Source organism: Peromyscus californicus, unplaced genomic scaffold, assembly GCF_007827085.1.
Source record: "Peromyscus californicus insignis strain IS unplaced genomic scaffold, ASM782708v3 Scaffold_3__1_contigs__length_106647218, whole genome shotgun sequence".
Taxonomy (NCBI): Eukaryota; Metazoa; Chordata; class Mammalia; order Rodentia; family Cricetidae; genus Peromyscus; species Peromyscus californicus.
Genome location: NW_026294551.1, coordinates 103,186,784 through 103,203,368, shown reverse-complemented (window position 1 = coordinate 103,203,368; position 16,585 = coordinate 103,186,784). Strand labels below are relative to the sequence as shown.

Sequence of the window (16,585 nt, the reverse complement as noted above, 5' to 3'; positions counted from 1 at the left end):
GGCTGTCCTAGAACTCGCTCTGTAGACCAGGCTGGCCTCGAACTCAGAGATCCACCTACCTTTGCCTCCTGAGTGCTGGGATTAAAAGTGTGTACCACCACCGCCCAGCAAGATTTAGTTCATTTTTATGTAATGCATTTGTGTGTATGTATGCACATGTGCCTATGGGTGGCCCTCAAAGGCTGGAAGGAGGGCATGGGATCCCCTGGAGCTGGAGTCACAGGTGATGTGAGCCACTCAGTGTGAGTGCCGGCCACAGAACAAAACTAGTTTTCTGCAAGAGCAGCAAGTGCTTTCAAACATTCAACTATTCTATCCCATTTTTGGTTTGGTTTTGTTTGTTTTTGCTGAGTTTATTTTATTTATTTTTTGTTGTTTTTACATCCTGACCAACATTTCCCATCCCTCTTCTCCTCTGAGCCTCTTCCCTCTCCCTCACACCCCCCCACCCACTCCTCCTCCGCTGTTTCTCTTCAGAAAAGGGCAGGCTTCCCATGCATATCAACCAGCCATGGCATATCAAGTTGCATAAGACTAAACACATCCTCTTCTATTAAGGCTGGATGAGGCAACCCAGTAGGAAGAATAGGGTCCCAAAAGCAGGCAACAGAAGCAGAGACAGCCCCTGTTCCCATTGTTAGGAGTCCCACAAGAAGAAAACTACACAACTGTAACATATGTGCAGAGGGCCTAGGTCAGTCCCATGCAGGCTCCCTGGTTGTTAGTTCAGTCTCTGTGAGCCTCTATGAACCCAGGTTCCCATAATCAATCCCTCTATGAACCCCACTGGCTCCCATAATCCTCTTCTGCAGGACTCCCTGAGGTCCACCTAATGTTTGGCTATGGTTCTCTGCATCTGTTTCCATCAGTTGATGGATAAAGCCTTTCTGGTGACAGTTGGGCTAGACATCAATCTGTTCTGGCTGATGTGGCATGTGCCTGCTTGTTTTTTGTTTGTTTGTTTGTTGACAGAGAGAGGGTTTTGCTATACAGCCTAGGGTGGTTCAAACTTACTATAAAGCCCAGAATGGCCTAGAATTTGCAGTCTTCCTGCCTGAGCCTCCTGGTGCTAGATTACAGATGCGCACCACATTGCCTGGCTAAGAAATCATATCTTAAAGCATAAAGCAAGTCAGCAGTTCAAGGTTGGGCTTACTGCTATCAGTGCCAGGAGAGATGGGGGGAGGGGTCTATAAAGCTACCTTAATGCTTTTCAGGGGCCACTTCCTCAGTGATGCAGGAACCTCAAAGGTTTCCACATCATCTCCCAGCACTACCATGTTGGGGCCCTGCTTTCCTGTATATGACCTCTGAAGGGAAAAACTCCCTCCAAACTATAGCACAAATCATGAGCCTTTATAAATGCTCAGACTTTTTTGTTTTGTTGTCTTTTGTTTTTGTTTTTGTTTTTTGAGACAGGGTTTCTATCTGTAGCCCTAGCTGTCCTAGAACTTGCTCTGTAGAACATTCTGGCCTCAAACTCACAGAGATCTGCCTGCCTCTGCCTCCCTATACTGGGATTAAATTGTGCATCACCACTGCCTGGCAATGCTCAGACCTCTATCGCTGGAATTCTACTCTAGGAATTGAGCTGAAGAAAATATTTTTTGGAAAAAATTAATAAAGGAACGGCTTTATGAACACTCTAAGAACTTAGGAGGAGTGAAGGGACAGAGTGATAAGCAAGGGTATGTCCAAACACAGCACCCCTATGGCCACAGTACTATGTGCAGTGACTGGGGTTGATGCTGACTGTGAGAAACAAGGTTGACTTCCTTCAAAGATACTATTGACTGCTGTGATCAGATTCTGTAAGATGAGTATGTACCTAAAATCAACTGGCATAAAAATGCCTCTTCAACAATAATTTCTAATTTATATTTATATTTGTGTATGTGTGAACACATGTGTGCCACGATGCATATGTAGAGGTCAGAGGACATGTGTGAGTTGGCTCTCTCCTTCCACCATGTGAGATCCAAGGATTGAGCTCAGGTCACCATGCTTGGCAACAAGCTCCTTTATTCACTGAGCCATCCTACCAGCCCCCTCACAAATAAAAACTAAAGCACTAGCTGTGACTATACCCAAGTAGGTTTCTTTAGGAACTCTTTTGTTCCTACATGTAAGGACTATCATGTGCCTTCACATGCTGGCAGGAGTGGAGCACTACTTAAATACGATTTGAAATCTGCATAGAGACAGAAGAAAATATAAAATACATGGCACAGGAATTGCAACACCAACTAATGGTGGCAAAACTAAGTTTAAAAAATGGACTTAATGGACGAAGAATGAAGATAATAATCATGTTGGGTCCATGGTATTGATACTCCTCCCACTTGGGGTTGTTCCATGGCTTTTACAATTAAAAGGTAACTTTTTTAAGCACAGAAATAAGAGCTTCCTAAGAAATGCCAGCTGGCCAGAGATGGCAGAATTCTGCTCTAGCAGAGCATGATGGCACACAGCTACAAGCCTAGCACTGAGGAAGTTGAGGCAGGACTGGGCCACATATTAAGAACTTGCCTTAAAAATAATTCCACCATGGAATACATGTGTGCAATTTTAACCCGGGAGCATGCAATTCAGTGTTGAGTGAGCAAATCACGGGCAGCCCCAGGCTCAAGTTCACAGGCAGATCAGTAAACAAACATGTCAGCCCTCCAGTTGTTTACAGCTTACTTGAAAATAAAATCTCAGGCAAAATGCCAACACTTCCAAAAGAAACCAGTAACAGTAACAAATTGACCATCAATTTGGTTCTGAGATAAAAATACCAGATACCTTTACCTTCCTGAAATGGGGGCCAGTGAACGTCCATCCCCTAGAGGCTGTCAGCAGCCTCAACATCCCCTGGAGAACCTCAAAAGTGTCCACATCAGCTCAGCCTGCTGCAGCAGAGTGGGAACCCTCCTCCATCCCCAGGTACCTGCCAGTACATTAAGATCTGGGCACCAGTTGTCAATCTTGGCTATAGGCTGGAATTACCTGTGCAGTCTGGGTCTTGCCTCCAGAGAGGCTAACTTAATTAGTCTGGAAGGTGGCCTGGACCTAAGAGTTCCATAAGCTTCCCCTGGTGACTGAAATGTGCAGCCAGGGCCAAGCAGCATGTTTAGCTCCTCAATCCAGAGATTTCTTTATTAGAACGTTAGTTATAACTGAACAACTGTGAGTTGATAAATTCCAGAGACGACTGTAGCCTTGGGGTGGAGGGGTAAATTACTTTCATGGGCCAATACTACTCATGGTGCCAGCTCTGGGTAAGAAGAGGTGCAGCGGCCTCTGACTCGGCACATTTCAGCACTAGCTCTACATAAAATCTACAAGGATGAGACTGTTTCACCCTGGCTTCCCAGAGGTGCAAAGTGGCCATCTGAGATCCCACATCCACAAGTAGAAAAGGGTGGTGAGCTGCTGCGCCCCCCCCATACAACTCTAGCCAGGGCGGACTGAACCCTCTGAAATCAAGAGCCAAAATTTTAGGCTGTTTCTGCCCGGTGTTTGGTCAGAGCAACAAATAACCGATACAGCACAGTTACGATGGTTACCAAGCCCTCTGCGCCCCCACTAAGCCACAAAAGTTTCTTTTGCTTTATAGAACATACTGCGGCTATTCCTCCAGAGCATCTGTGTTTGTTTCGTAGGACAGGGTCCTACTGTATAGCCTTGTGAGTGCTGGGATTCCAGGTATGCACCAGCACACTTGGCTGGAGCATGCTTCTTTACAAAACAGAACTGATCAGTGAAAGAGCTTCACAGAGGATGATGGATTTCCTCCCTTTTTAAAACACATGTAAATGTTTCCATCTTAATTTCTGTCTTTTAGGGGGCAGTGCTGGGTGTTGAACCCATGGACTTAACACACGGCTAAGCAAGCTTTCGCCACACCCTAGCTCTGATACTGTCATCTTGGTCTTAGGACATCATCTCACGCAGTTGCTACTACTTCACCAGCAACAAAGTCTTGAGCACGCTTGCCTCCACTTCCTATTTCCACGGCAGACATTGGTATTCAATAATAGCAATCTTTTCCACTTAGCCCAGATGAGAACACAGAATCCTTAACAGGTTCCAAGGATCTGGCTTTTGCTGTCAAAGTAAGTGTTCAAACTAAGAAGATCAAGGTAGAGGCCCAGACCCTAGGTTCCAAGGCTACCCCTATGCCAGAACAGGCTCAGAATTCAGGCCAGCATCCCCTGTCCTTGACCTTCTCAAGTCTGAGCATTTGCCTCATGATACAGATACAATTAGCCTTAGGAGGGACACTAGAGAAATACACTGTCCTTGTCCTAGAGAGCCGTCTATAGTTCTCCGATGACCAGTGGAAGAAGGCAGGGATGGAGCCCTCACAGAGAAAGTAAGATTTGGAGCCTTCACTGAAAGCCAAAGGTGTCCCGGGAGTGCGAGATGGAGGATCTGAGCAGGACTCCGAGGTCCCTGGTCTGTCCTTCCTGTATGGTTTATGCCCTAGAAGCTGTGCCATGTGGCCCTCACTCTCACATGTAAACACTGTTGTGAAGATCTCACAGCCAGCCCAACAGGAACAGTACACAAGAGGGCACACACTGGCCAGGCAGGGCTGGAAAAGTAACAGCAGGGGAAGCTGATGGCCAAATGGAGGCCAGTGTCAAAGGCCACATGATGCCCTGGACAAAGAAAGGACCCCAAGATCCATGTCAGCCCCAGAATCCAGAACTATCCACAGCCAAGGCACCAACCAAGAAGAAAGGAAGTTCAACATGCTGAGCCATGCAGGGCCTAGAGCTGTTCTAGATGCGAGAAGAGCACCAATACACCCAATGTAAAAAGCCCCCACAGACGGACAGGGTTGAATATTTATGCCTCAGCTGGTGGGGGGGGGGGGCGCTGTGTAACACCGGGGAGGTGCAGCTCAGCTAGGGAATGGGTGAAGGAGAATCTAGCTCAGCCCCACTTCTGTGAGGAAGCCCACTGCACACTCCCACCACCATGGAGCAACCTGTCAGCATGCCTTCCCCACTGCAATGAGCTGTGGCTCACAACGAACCCTTCCTCCTCAACGTGCTCCACAGACACTTGGTCACAGCAACAACAAAATCACCTAAGAGAAGTACTAAGTAACACTTCCCAACAATGCCAACCAGGGAGGGAACACCAGGCGCACTGCACTGCCTGCTGCAGTCACCTGGAGCAGCCAGCCTATTGGTCACCGGTCTACTCCTCCAAGGAGAGAGTGCACCAGTCAGGACACTCTCCTCCTCCCCTCCCACCTCTTCCCCTCAGTAGCTGTGCAAGGCTGCTGCTGCCAGATGCCACCTGTGCCTCTGTGGAGAAAGCCTACAGGGGGACCACACCAGAGTTCACAAAGGGGAACATCATGGAGAGAGCACCAGGTCAAACAGCACCTGAAGAGAGTGACTCATTCTTAGCTCTCCCTGCTGTAGTAGCAAACTCCCAGGTTTTGTCTGCCACCTGGGAACAAACCTGGTAAGTCTTGGTGAAGTGACAGACTCAAGAACAGAGTCCCCTGCACTGAGTGCTTCCCCAACAGACACAGACACACAGGGGCGGGGCCACTGCCTTAAGTGAGTTCAGCCACCCCACTGGACTTCTCAAAGGAGGAAGAACTGGAGGGGGAAGCGAGCTATGGGAAGCCTGCTAGCTACTAACAGCTTACCTCCTTTTTGCACAGCAGCAGAGAAGTGTTGACAACAGAATGGTGGTGAGGTGGGTCCCATAGAGGACACAGGAAGCAGCTCTCCAAACAATGTTTTAGAGACAACCTACTGTGTTGTGTTCCAGAATACAGGTTAACTGTCAAGGGGACAGATGTACTTAAGTCCAGAAAAAAACACAACCCCCTCTTTGCCCAAAACATACAAACATGAACACGTGGTAATAACAAGAGAAAACCAACTACAGTCTGGCTCAGATAGCAAGAAGACCATATGAACAAACAGTGGTTTCGGGCAAGGCTGGTTGAGCAGAGCAGCCAGGTGCCACTGTCAGGAAGAGCTGGCCCCTCTCTCCCTCTCCTGTGTATTGCTACCCGGGGGAAAAGTCTCCCCATAAAAGAACAATGCTGTGGGATGGTATGTATGTCAAATGTGTTGCTGATTGGTCAATGAATAAATCACTGATTGGTCAGTGGCCAGGCAGGAAGTATAGGCGGGACTAACAGAGAGGAGAATTGAGAGAACAGGAAGCTGGGGGAGGGAGACACTGCCAGTCGCCATCAGGACAAGGAAGATGTAAAGTACCGGTAAGCCACAAGCCACGTGGCAAAGTAAAGATTAATAGAAATGGGCTGAATATAAGAGTGAGAGCTAGACAATGATAGGCCTGAGCTAATGGCCAAGCAGTTTAAATAATGTAAGAGTCTGTGTGTTTATTTTATAAGTGGGCTCCGGGACTGGCGGGACTTGGTGGTGGGAGCTGGAGAAAAATTCTCCAGCTACAGAACAAAGTTCTATCATAAAAGAACAAAGTTCTACCAACTCCCAGCTTCTCCAAAGGACTGCACCTTGCTCTCTGCACATCAGCTTGGCTACACCCTTCCTAGACCCCATCATGGTAGCCAAGAGGAAAAGCAGCAGAGTGAAATTTGCATGGGCAGCCTGGAAGGACGAAGAGCCCCAGTGAAGACTGGCGGAGTGTGCAGGTCTAACTGGCCATGGACGCCTAGGTGTCGGAGTAAAGCTCATCTCTGGGAGTTTGGGGTATTGCTGGAAAGTCATCATCTTAACTAGTGGACTAGGCAAAGCACTGGGCCCTCACCGGGGCAACCAGGGGTCATCCTTCCACTAAGTTCTCTGGACAAAACAAAAGAGCCAGGTCAATGTTCTCTCTGCCTGACTGCTGGAGCCAGGGGTGAGCCTCTCCTGCCTTGGGCTCCTGGCTGTCAGTCTGGACATACAGCAGCAGCCCTCCCTCTGCCTTATAGGCCTTCAGGTCACACCACTGGCTTTCCCAGGCCTCCAGTGACAGACCAGATTAGGAAACTCCCCAGCACCCAAGTCATGAATCAATACCTCAGGACACATGGCTTTCCGGAAAGGTACAGAAATCTTGTTGGCTCTGCTTCTCTGGAGGGCCCTGTGGCCTCAGGAGGAAGCTGAAGCCTGGTGAAGGTGGTCATTTCCTCCCATACTGCCAGGGCTGGTCTGTGTAACCACAGAATACAGTAGGAATAACAATGTGCTCTCAAGATGACAGAACCTGGTGACCTCTATCTGGGGCAGGCTCTTTCTCTACAGAGCCACCTACCACCTTGTGAGCAGCCTTCAGAAGGCTTCACATTAGGGACTCAATCTCTTGCTCACAGACAGACACATTCAGGACAGTAGGCCCCTAGTCCGACTCAAGCCTTTAAGTATACCAACTCTGGCCAGCAACTCAACCTCTACCTTCTGAAAGACCCTCACCCATTTTCAGACCCCTCACTCACAGAAATCATGGAGAATCTAAACACTTGCTATTTCAGGAGACCAAGCTGCGAGACAATTTGTCCCATGAGACAGCTAACACAATGAGCAGAGACAGAAAACGTTCCCAGGGTGACCCGATGACCTTGACCCTATCTCCCTAAGTCCATGCGTGGGAAACACAATCCCTGACACAGACATGCAGAGAGTCAGCTGTTAGGAACTGATCAGGGGCTGGAGAGATAGCCTGCTTAGCAGGTAAGGATACCTGTTGCTTCTGCAAAGGACCCAAGTTCAGTTCCCAGCACTCATGTAGAGGCTCACAACTTTCAGGAACTCCAGTTCTAGGGAATCTAACCCCTCTTTTGGCACCAGGCACCAGGAATACACTTGGTGTACTTGATGCACAGACATACATGAAAGCAAAATATTCATACATATAAAAAAAATCTAAATAATTTCTTTAAAAAAGAACTGATCAGACTACAAGGGCTGGGCCCTCATCAATGGCTAAGCACCAAGTACGTCTGTTACAAAAGTAGGTGAGCTGCCTCTTTCCTCACGTGAACTCTCTGTGACGAGCTGCCCTTCCTCATACTCTAACATGCCAGAAAACCCCCGCCAGGGGCAGCCCCTCAGTTCTGGCCTTCCCAGCTTCCAGAACAGTGAGGTAGTTATTTCTGTAGTATTCTACTGCCACCAGACCAGAGACTAAGACACTTCCTTCAAAGGGACTCCTCATGTAAATCTATGTCTTTTCTTTTTTAAATCTGTCTCCCAGCTGGAAGCAAGTCAATCAGTTCTTCAGAGAGGTGTGACTTACACAACTTTAACTGTGCCTGATTGCACTGCACAAGCTCCATGCCCTGGCTCTTTGTTGAACCACCACAGATGAGGAAAGTCATTAGTTTTGAGCAAAAGGACTCTCAAATGCTAAATTCACTCAGTATGCTTCTGTCTCGCCATCCCGTACCCAAGGCTAATAAAACACATGTGCACACGATGGACTCTAAGTGGGCACTCAGAAATGACGAGCCTAGCTAGCTTTCCATTCTTCTTGCCTTGTTGCTATTAGAATATATCTGTGATTAGGCAAGGTTTTAGGACCCTAATTAATAAAAAGTGATGGTAGTTAACATGGATTACCCACATAGGAAGTGTATTTACTAAACCAGCAAAAATGGTCTCTCATGCTCTCTCTTTTTATACATGTGATAATTCATTGAAGTTTTCTTTTCCCCATTTTACAACTAAGAAAACTGAAAGAGAGGTTAAAACTCACCCACAGCCATGTAACTAGCAGGGAACAAAACCAAACTCTGACCCTGAAGTCCAATGACAGAGCCTGCATCCTATACCACTAAGCCACCTGAGCAAAGGAGTAATGTTGGGGGTTAGGAGAAGGGGGCCCAAAACATACATGAGCCTCAGCCTATGATAGTCACTGCCCCAGTGTGACTGTGCCACAGCCCTCTTAGTCCCCAAGTGACAACTGCCTGAGTAGGTCCACTTGCCCACCACCGTGGCTAGCTGCTCAGGGTGCTTTCTCCCACTTTCTCTTTTGGGAATATTTTTCCATTTTAAAGATGTCTTTCCACCTGCCAACTGCCATCTTCCAAGTACCTTAAACAGTTCTTCATGTGTAACTGGGAAGGCTTCAGATTATAAAACTGTGGCTTCTCTACCCTGTGTGTAGGATAAAACTTTCCCTAGGATTACACAGTAAAGAACACTCAGCACGAAGTATGCACAGCAGCTTGTCAAGCATCTCGAGAATCCCACGGCCTTCCTCCTCTGTCCACATCAGCACAGATGAGAAGCACACATTGACAGAAGCTCAACAGATCACGCAGAAACACATTTCCATTATTGGAGCCAGGGCTCAAGGCTAAGGTGACTTCTAACACAAGCCAGCAGCATGAAGGGACCATAGCCCTGCCTGTTACTGGGGCTCAGAGCAGTGTCTCTGAAGACAGAAGTCCTTGGAACCAGCGTCCCACCGCAGAGCTCCAGTGAGGTTAGGTGAGATGAGAGACCAGGAAACATACAAACAGGAACCAGTCTCTCTAATTCTGCCTCTGACCTGGCTCTTATGCCCTAGAGCAGTGGTTCTCAACCTTCCTAATGCTGCGACCCTTTAATACAGTTCCTCGTGTTGTGGTGACCCCCAAATATAAAATTATTTTCTTTGCTACTTCACAACTGTAATTTTGTTACTGTTATAAATTGTAATGTAAATATCTGTGTTTTCTGATGGTCTTAGGAGCCCCCTGGGAAAGGATGGTTGAGAACCACTGCCCTAGAGACGCCTGTGAGGATAGGACGCAAAGGGGAGACGTTCAAGGGGTAGAATGCAGACGGGGGTCACGTGACTGTGGTGAATTACAGGTGTATGAAAATCACTCACACCACAGCACCTAACTCTGGGCACCTGGCATAGCCTCTGGACATGCTTCCCCTCTGGCCTTACTCAAAGCAATTTCAAAGAACACAGTGTTAAGAGTTTTAGACAGAAACGTCCCCCACAGTATCATGTTTTAGTACTGGGTCCCAAGGTGTGGCCATGTCTGGGGACGTTATAGAACCTTTGGAATACATGGTCTAGGAAGTAGAAGTGGGTCTTGAAGATGATACCCACTTCTGGAGCCAGAGTGAGCCCTTTGCTTCCTGTCTGCTGCGGTGATGTAAGCAGCCACATTACCACTTCCTATCTGCTGTGGTGATGTAAGCAGCCACATTGCCATTTCCTGTCTGCTGTGGTGATGTAAGCAGCCACATTGCCACTTCCTGTCTGCTGTGGTGATGTAAGCAGCCACGTTACCACTTCCTGTCTGCTGTGGTGATGTAAGCAGTCACATTGCCACTTCCTGTCTGCTGTGGTGATGTAAGCAGCCACATTACCACTTCCTGTCTGCTGTGGTGATGTAAGCAGCCACATTACCATCCTACAACCATGTCTTCCCTAAAAGATGAATCGAAATCCCCTGAAACCTTCAGACAAAATCAGCCATTCCTTCCCTAAGTGGCTTCTGTCAGAAATTCTGTCACAGCAATAAGACAAATAGCCAGTACAGCCAAGGAGCTGCTCGGCTCACCTACAATGGGAAAAACCAGGAAACAATCCAAACGCTAAACGGACCAATCAGTGTGGTCAATTTCATACGCTATATTAATTCAGTGACACATCACAACAACAGCTAACCTCAGTTTGCTTTCACAGTGGAAATGGAGGGGGGGGACGAAAAGTGATGGGGTGTCAACTATAAGTGCGTAGAAAAGTGTGTCCACAGGAGAAGAAACTCGGTAAAAACTGGATGTTTTCATAGGAGTTGCGACTCTTAATTCATCACATTTTGTTTAATAAGATATAAACAACATCACAAAAAATTAATCAGTGGCTCTTAAATAAAAATAAGATCAACAGCATTTGTAATTAGAGAAATGCACCAGCCTGATTTTCTCCTGTGATATTACGGGACCCAAAACGCTGCTCCCCGCAAGCATAGCTGGGAGCGGCACCATTTCCCACAATGCTGTGGGGCCCATGCAGGCCCTGTGAAGGACCCAGCCTGCACGTGCCTGCCTTTGATCCAGCAAACACACTCAAGTGAGAACGCAATGGCTGGCACTCAGGTCATGCATTGGGGAGTCTCACAGAAGACTGAAAACCTCCTTAACATCCAGATGTTGGCAGACTGGTTGAATCAATCCCAGTGCAGTCAGACCAGAACACACTGGGAGTTACTAGCCAGAGGATGGCAACCCTTGGTACTCCCGCACAGAACCCTGCCGGGGAGGTACAGTGCTGCACAGAAGAGGGAAGGGCTCTGCATGCACACATCTGCCTTGGACACAAAGAGCACCTCTGGAATCGGTATAGTTAAGCCAGCAGGGAGCAATCCACAGCAGGCAAAGGAGAGTGCCCATCGGTTAACCTTATTTTGAAACATATGCGTGTGTGGCGTTTATTCAAAGAAGCCAAATGAATGGAATGCATAAATGCAATTTCCTTTGGCACCCCCTTTCCTTTAACTAGAGCTATGAGTGAGGTGTGGCGGCACCTGCCTGTAGTTCCTGGGCTGCACACATACCAAGACCTTTTCTCAGAAACGAACAGACAGAAGGTATGTGTGGAACTGTGGCTACACATGCTTGACTCTCCATCCCTTGCCCTGTCTACCTTGCCAGTGCCTGGACCTTTGTGGTATGGCGCTCCTGCTGCTCTGTCACCTTCCTTTTCAAGGCGTCCACCTCTTGCCGGAGTGCGGCTGAGTGCTCCATCTCACCATCAAGGAGATTCCGCAGTGACCTGGAAAAGAAGGCCCCACAGTTCAGATGCTGCTCGTCCAGCCCACCCAGAGGACAATGCAGTTCTTAAGGGAAATCAAGTCTCATCACTGCCCACAGGTTCTGCACAAACCACAGTGCAGTTATAGCTCGCATAAGCTGATGCTAGTAGGCAGCAAGCTTGAGCGTGGTAACTGCAGTGAGCCCCAGGGCCATCACGTGGGGTCAGACTGGGGTCCCTGCCCCTGTGACAGCTGAGATCAAGGGAAAGAAGGAGCTGAGCAAATGCCAGGGAGGTGCTTTCAAAGACACTCCATTCAAAAGTGCAGCATGATGAACGGAAGTTCTGACACAGCCTGACTGGGTAACATTTCACAAAGGGAAGGGTGTCAAACAGCCCAGATGAATATTCTGCAGCAGAAAAACACAGAATACTTGCTCAGATTCCATGACAGATATTTCAAACTGCTTCCACTGCTGCCCATAGAACAGACCAGGACTCAGTCCACAGCCACCTCCATGATAAACTAGAATGTATGGCATTCTATGGAGTATACATTAGCATAACATTATCTTATATTCCTATACTTTTTAGCTTTTATAGCATGTCCATTTGCATATACATTTCTTATCCCCAGAAAATGACCAGGAGTAGCAGTTCTAGGAAGGATCACAAGTTACCACCCTGAGGTAAATCAAGGTTCTGCTTCACTGTACCTAAATGGCTGTTTCTAGAAAGGCAACTGTGATGTATTTACAGGCCACATACATCCAGAGGATGCCTGCCGTAAACATCAGGGTGTATCAAATACACCAAGCCCCCACAATGCCCTACCACCACTGAGCTCTCCAAAACTCGCCGTGTTCTCTGGGAGCTTGAAGAGGATTCCCCTCCTGGAACATGCTACCCCCTGTGAAACATCCTGGGGGATTCTGTCCGGGAAGAAGAAACAACATACAGTGGCTGTGATTCTTCACAACATAAAACAATTCCCAAGGGTGCTTCCAAGAGCATCACTGCAGCTGGAGCCAGGAGATGACCCTTGCAGTGGCCAGAAGCCATCTGTTGAGAACGCATGCTATCTGGAAGTGGTGCTGTCCAGCCCTCTAATAACAGTCTGGCTGTTTTAGAGATTACACTTATTTGCCTTTGCATGGCTCCACAAAGGATGAAGAACAACTTGTCAGTTCCAAAATAAGGTCTCAGAAAGAACTGTGACTACTGTCACCAGTAAAGAACAGGAAGTGACTTGAACACATGTACATGTGAACCCTCCACCCACCACCTCCCCGAGTCCCACAGGCTTTTGTGAATAGCCTCAGGCAAGCCTGCCACTGGCCACCCCCGCCTCAACGCAAGTGCTGGGGGGGGAGAGTGGTCAACTTCAGACATGGTGACAATCGGCAGTATCTAGTATGGATTTCAATAGGGAAGGAAGAAAAAATTAAGAAAACACTTTGCCTCTTGGAGTTGACCACTGGGTTTTGACCAAATGAAAAGAATCCAAATGTCATCTTGTCCCAAGAATCCCCAATTTGAGTGGAACTGGGACACAGAATATAGATCCTCAGTTAAAGGTCACTTCCAGAGTATTTTGGGGGCAGGGAGTTCAACAGAAGTGGCATGGCACTTGTTCCTGAAGTGATAAAACTACTCTAAAATTGACCATGGTGATGCTGCACACATCTGAGAATATACAAACAACGAATAAATTGTGGGTATGTGGATCACATCAGCGAGTGTTGTCTTTAAATGTTGCACCTCCACATTCTTCTGGGTTGGAGGGCGGGAGCACTGCTGTTTCCATCCCTCGCTTATATGCAGACCACAGCAAATCTACCGAAGTGGCCTATTCCAGAAAAGTAAGAAATCTGTAAAGATCCCAGCACCCAAGCCAAGCAACTCAAAACTACCTATAACTCCTGCTCCAGGGCACCCAGTCCCCTCTTCTGGCTCCCATGCACATCTACACACACACACACACACACACACACACACACACACACACACACGAATCTAAAGTACTAATAACAGTAAGGTAAGAAGTTGCCAGCCACAGCTATGGAAGCAAGGCACCATTCTCTCCATCCATTCACTCTGCCAAGGGGACAGAATGTCAGAGAAAGAGGCAGCCGTGATGTCACAGTACCCGTTCTCTTCTTCCAGTTCATCCTTTCTGTTCATCATGGCCACGATGGCTTGGCGTAGCTCATCTGAGGGAAAAAGCAAAGGCAAAGCTTATGAGCAGATGATCCTGTAAGCCGTCCCCTTGCCTCTCTACAGTCCATGCCATTACAGATGGCGTGTCTAGGTAAGTTCCCTGTTCCCTAGCAAGAATTCTTTTACAGCCTCAGACACCCAGTGGGCTCAGCTGTCACTTTCATCCACACAAACAGAGGGTAAGGCGAGATGAAAACTAATGTGTGTGTTGGGAGGAAGGGTGGGTTCCTGGGAGAACATACTCAGCTTGCAATTTCTGAGTGTTTTCCCAAATCTCTATTCCTGAACATCTGTTGTGAACACTGAATTGTTCCTCTTACAGCTGCTTATCAGCCCAGACAGTGGATCAGGTAGTACCGGGCTCCATGCTTGCATAAAGACAGTCCATCAAGGTTAGCATAAACATCTGGCTCTCCTCCACTGCCTTCTGAGGGTAACATACAGATGACACAGGACTATGTTCAATACACAGTGCACACTTGGAAAAGCCACTCTTCTAGCCTCTTTCACACAGGAAAGCATTCAAGGATAGGGAATGACAATATGTACCCATACTTCCTATCTCCATCAAGCTTAACCATTGGTGCTGTGCATATACTGAAGGCATGGCCAGATCTTAGCTGCATCTCAAGATCTGGAGATCACAGGGTTGTTTTATCTGTTTCCTTTACTTGATTTCACCTTATGGTGGCTGCTAGGTAGTGCAGGGCCCAAATCACACATCTAGTAGTAGTCTGTAACTATGTCCAAGAGTATACACTATGTCTAGAACCAACTACATGGATCCAAGTGATGAGGTCTCAACAGGGGTGCCCAAAGACTCAGTAGCCAGCTTCATGTTTTAAGACGAGAGGTATTGATGAACCTAGCAAATTCCCTCAATTTTAAAATCTTTCAAAATACAAAAAGTAGCTAGGAAACACCTTTCCATAAAAGTTATTAATAAGAATTAGAGATTCTTATTAGGAATCGCCTACTTAGGAAGAGAGTGAGACTGAGAATCAAGAAGGTTGTTCATCTGTGGTCCAAGCAGTCCTGAGAAACAGAAAGGAGAGGCTAGGAGAAGGCCTAGGGCAGAGAACAGGCAGGACTGAGCCACTGAACCCCCAACCATGCTCTGCCTGGAAACACAATGGCCCAAGGCTCACACGTTCATTCACTCATTCATCTACCAAGAACATAGGAGGTTCAAGCACCTTCCCACGGAAGAGTCAGGCTCCCACCCGGCCTAAGGAAGGAGAGGGCCTTCCAAGGAAGGTTCCTAATGGAGAGTAACAATGGCCATCACAAGCCTACGTGAAGTCAACTCAGTGAGCTTGGTCATTAGGGTCCCTGTTCAGAGCCTCACTGCAAAATCTCAACCTCTCTGTGCCTTTCTCACCTCCCTGGGAGCCAGGAGGATCAGATGAGAGTGAGAAGCAGTGTATTTGCGGGAGGGCCTCTCACAGGCTACAGCAGCAAGCACAGAAGGACCTGCTGCTAGGATGTAGAATTTTATTCTAATTGATAAATCTGTAGAGGAAAACCAAAGCAGTAATTTATCCCCATGCCACTGTGGCCATGAAGGAAAATCAACCCAACAAGATTCATTGTTCTATCAGCAGCAGGGAGGACAAAGCATTCTGGGTTCAGTCTTCAGGCAAGCCAGGCCAGTGCTGTGGGCACTGCAGACACAGGCTCGGCTACTCCTCCACTCCAGGACCTGCGTGGATTCTGAATTTTCCTCCAGGCTTTCTTCCCCACTGGAGTTCTTGGCTAGCCTGAACCACTCATAAGCAAAGGGAAGGGGTGCTCACAGTCCTGTCTGGAGCTGGAAGGCACAAGACCTGCACTGTTTGCCAGTAGCCCTGCCCACCCACCTCCTATTCCGCAGTAACACATCTGGTTTACACTCATGAACTGCATGTGTGTACCTGAGGCGGGACCAGAGTGCAGCAGATGACTCCTCCACCTCCACCTCCACCTCCACCTCCACCTCCACCTCCACCTCCACCTCCACCTCCACCTCCACCTCCCCTCCACCACCAGTGATCTCAGTAGAGCGGTGTGGACTAGGCAGGGCAGGTACTGTCACACCTCTGCTCCACCCCTCCCAGAGGGCACAGCTCATCCGCATGAGCACACCCCTGGATACCTGTGTCCAACCCCCACCCCAGCTCAGCCCCAGTGACAGTATCTGCCTGGCCAGAGGCCAACTGAGGGGTCTCCAAATGATCTGACTGCACTGTTGCTACCCAACAACTTCCCTTTAAGATGGAAGACACAGACATACATAGACACAGACACAGACATGCAGACACACACATACATAGACACATGCAGACACACACATATATAGACACAGACACAGACACACACATACATACACACATACATAGACAGACACAGACACACACATACATACACAGACACACACATACATAGACACAGACATGCAGACACACACATACATAGACACAGACACAGACACACACATACATAGACAGACACAGACACACACATACATACACAGACACACACATACATAGACACAGACACACAGACACACACAGATGGAAGTTATGGCACACAGATGTTATCTCATAAATTTCCTGGTCAGAATCCATCTTCCTTCATGTTAAATCCCTCACTTACATTCTTACCTGAGGAATCCCCAGCTCACCTACCCAGG

The 16,585-nt window shown here is 47.8% G+C and overlaps 1 protein-coding gene across 6 annotated transcripts in view; it reads right to left on the bottom strand.

The window, feature by feature from the left end:
- Positions 1-16,585, bottom strand: part of Snx29 (sorting nexin 29) — a 473,090-nt gene that overhangs the window by 318,963 nt on the left and 137,542 nt on the right. For all 6 annotated transcript variants that reach the window (XM_052759505.1, XM_052759508.1, XM_052759511.1 and 3 more), the window contains 2 exons: positions 13,844-13,907; positions 11,587-11,715 (listed from right to left, as the gene is read on the bottom strand). In XM_052759505.1, coding sequence (XP_052615465.1) covers positions 11,587-11,715; positions 13,844-13,907 — 193 coding nt within the window. The remainder of the gene's footprint in view (positions 1-11,586; positions 11,716-13,843; positions 13,908-16,585) is intronic.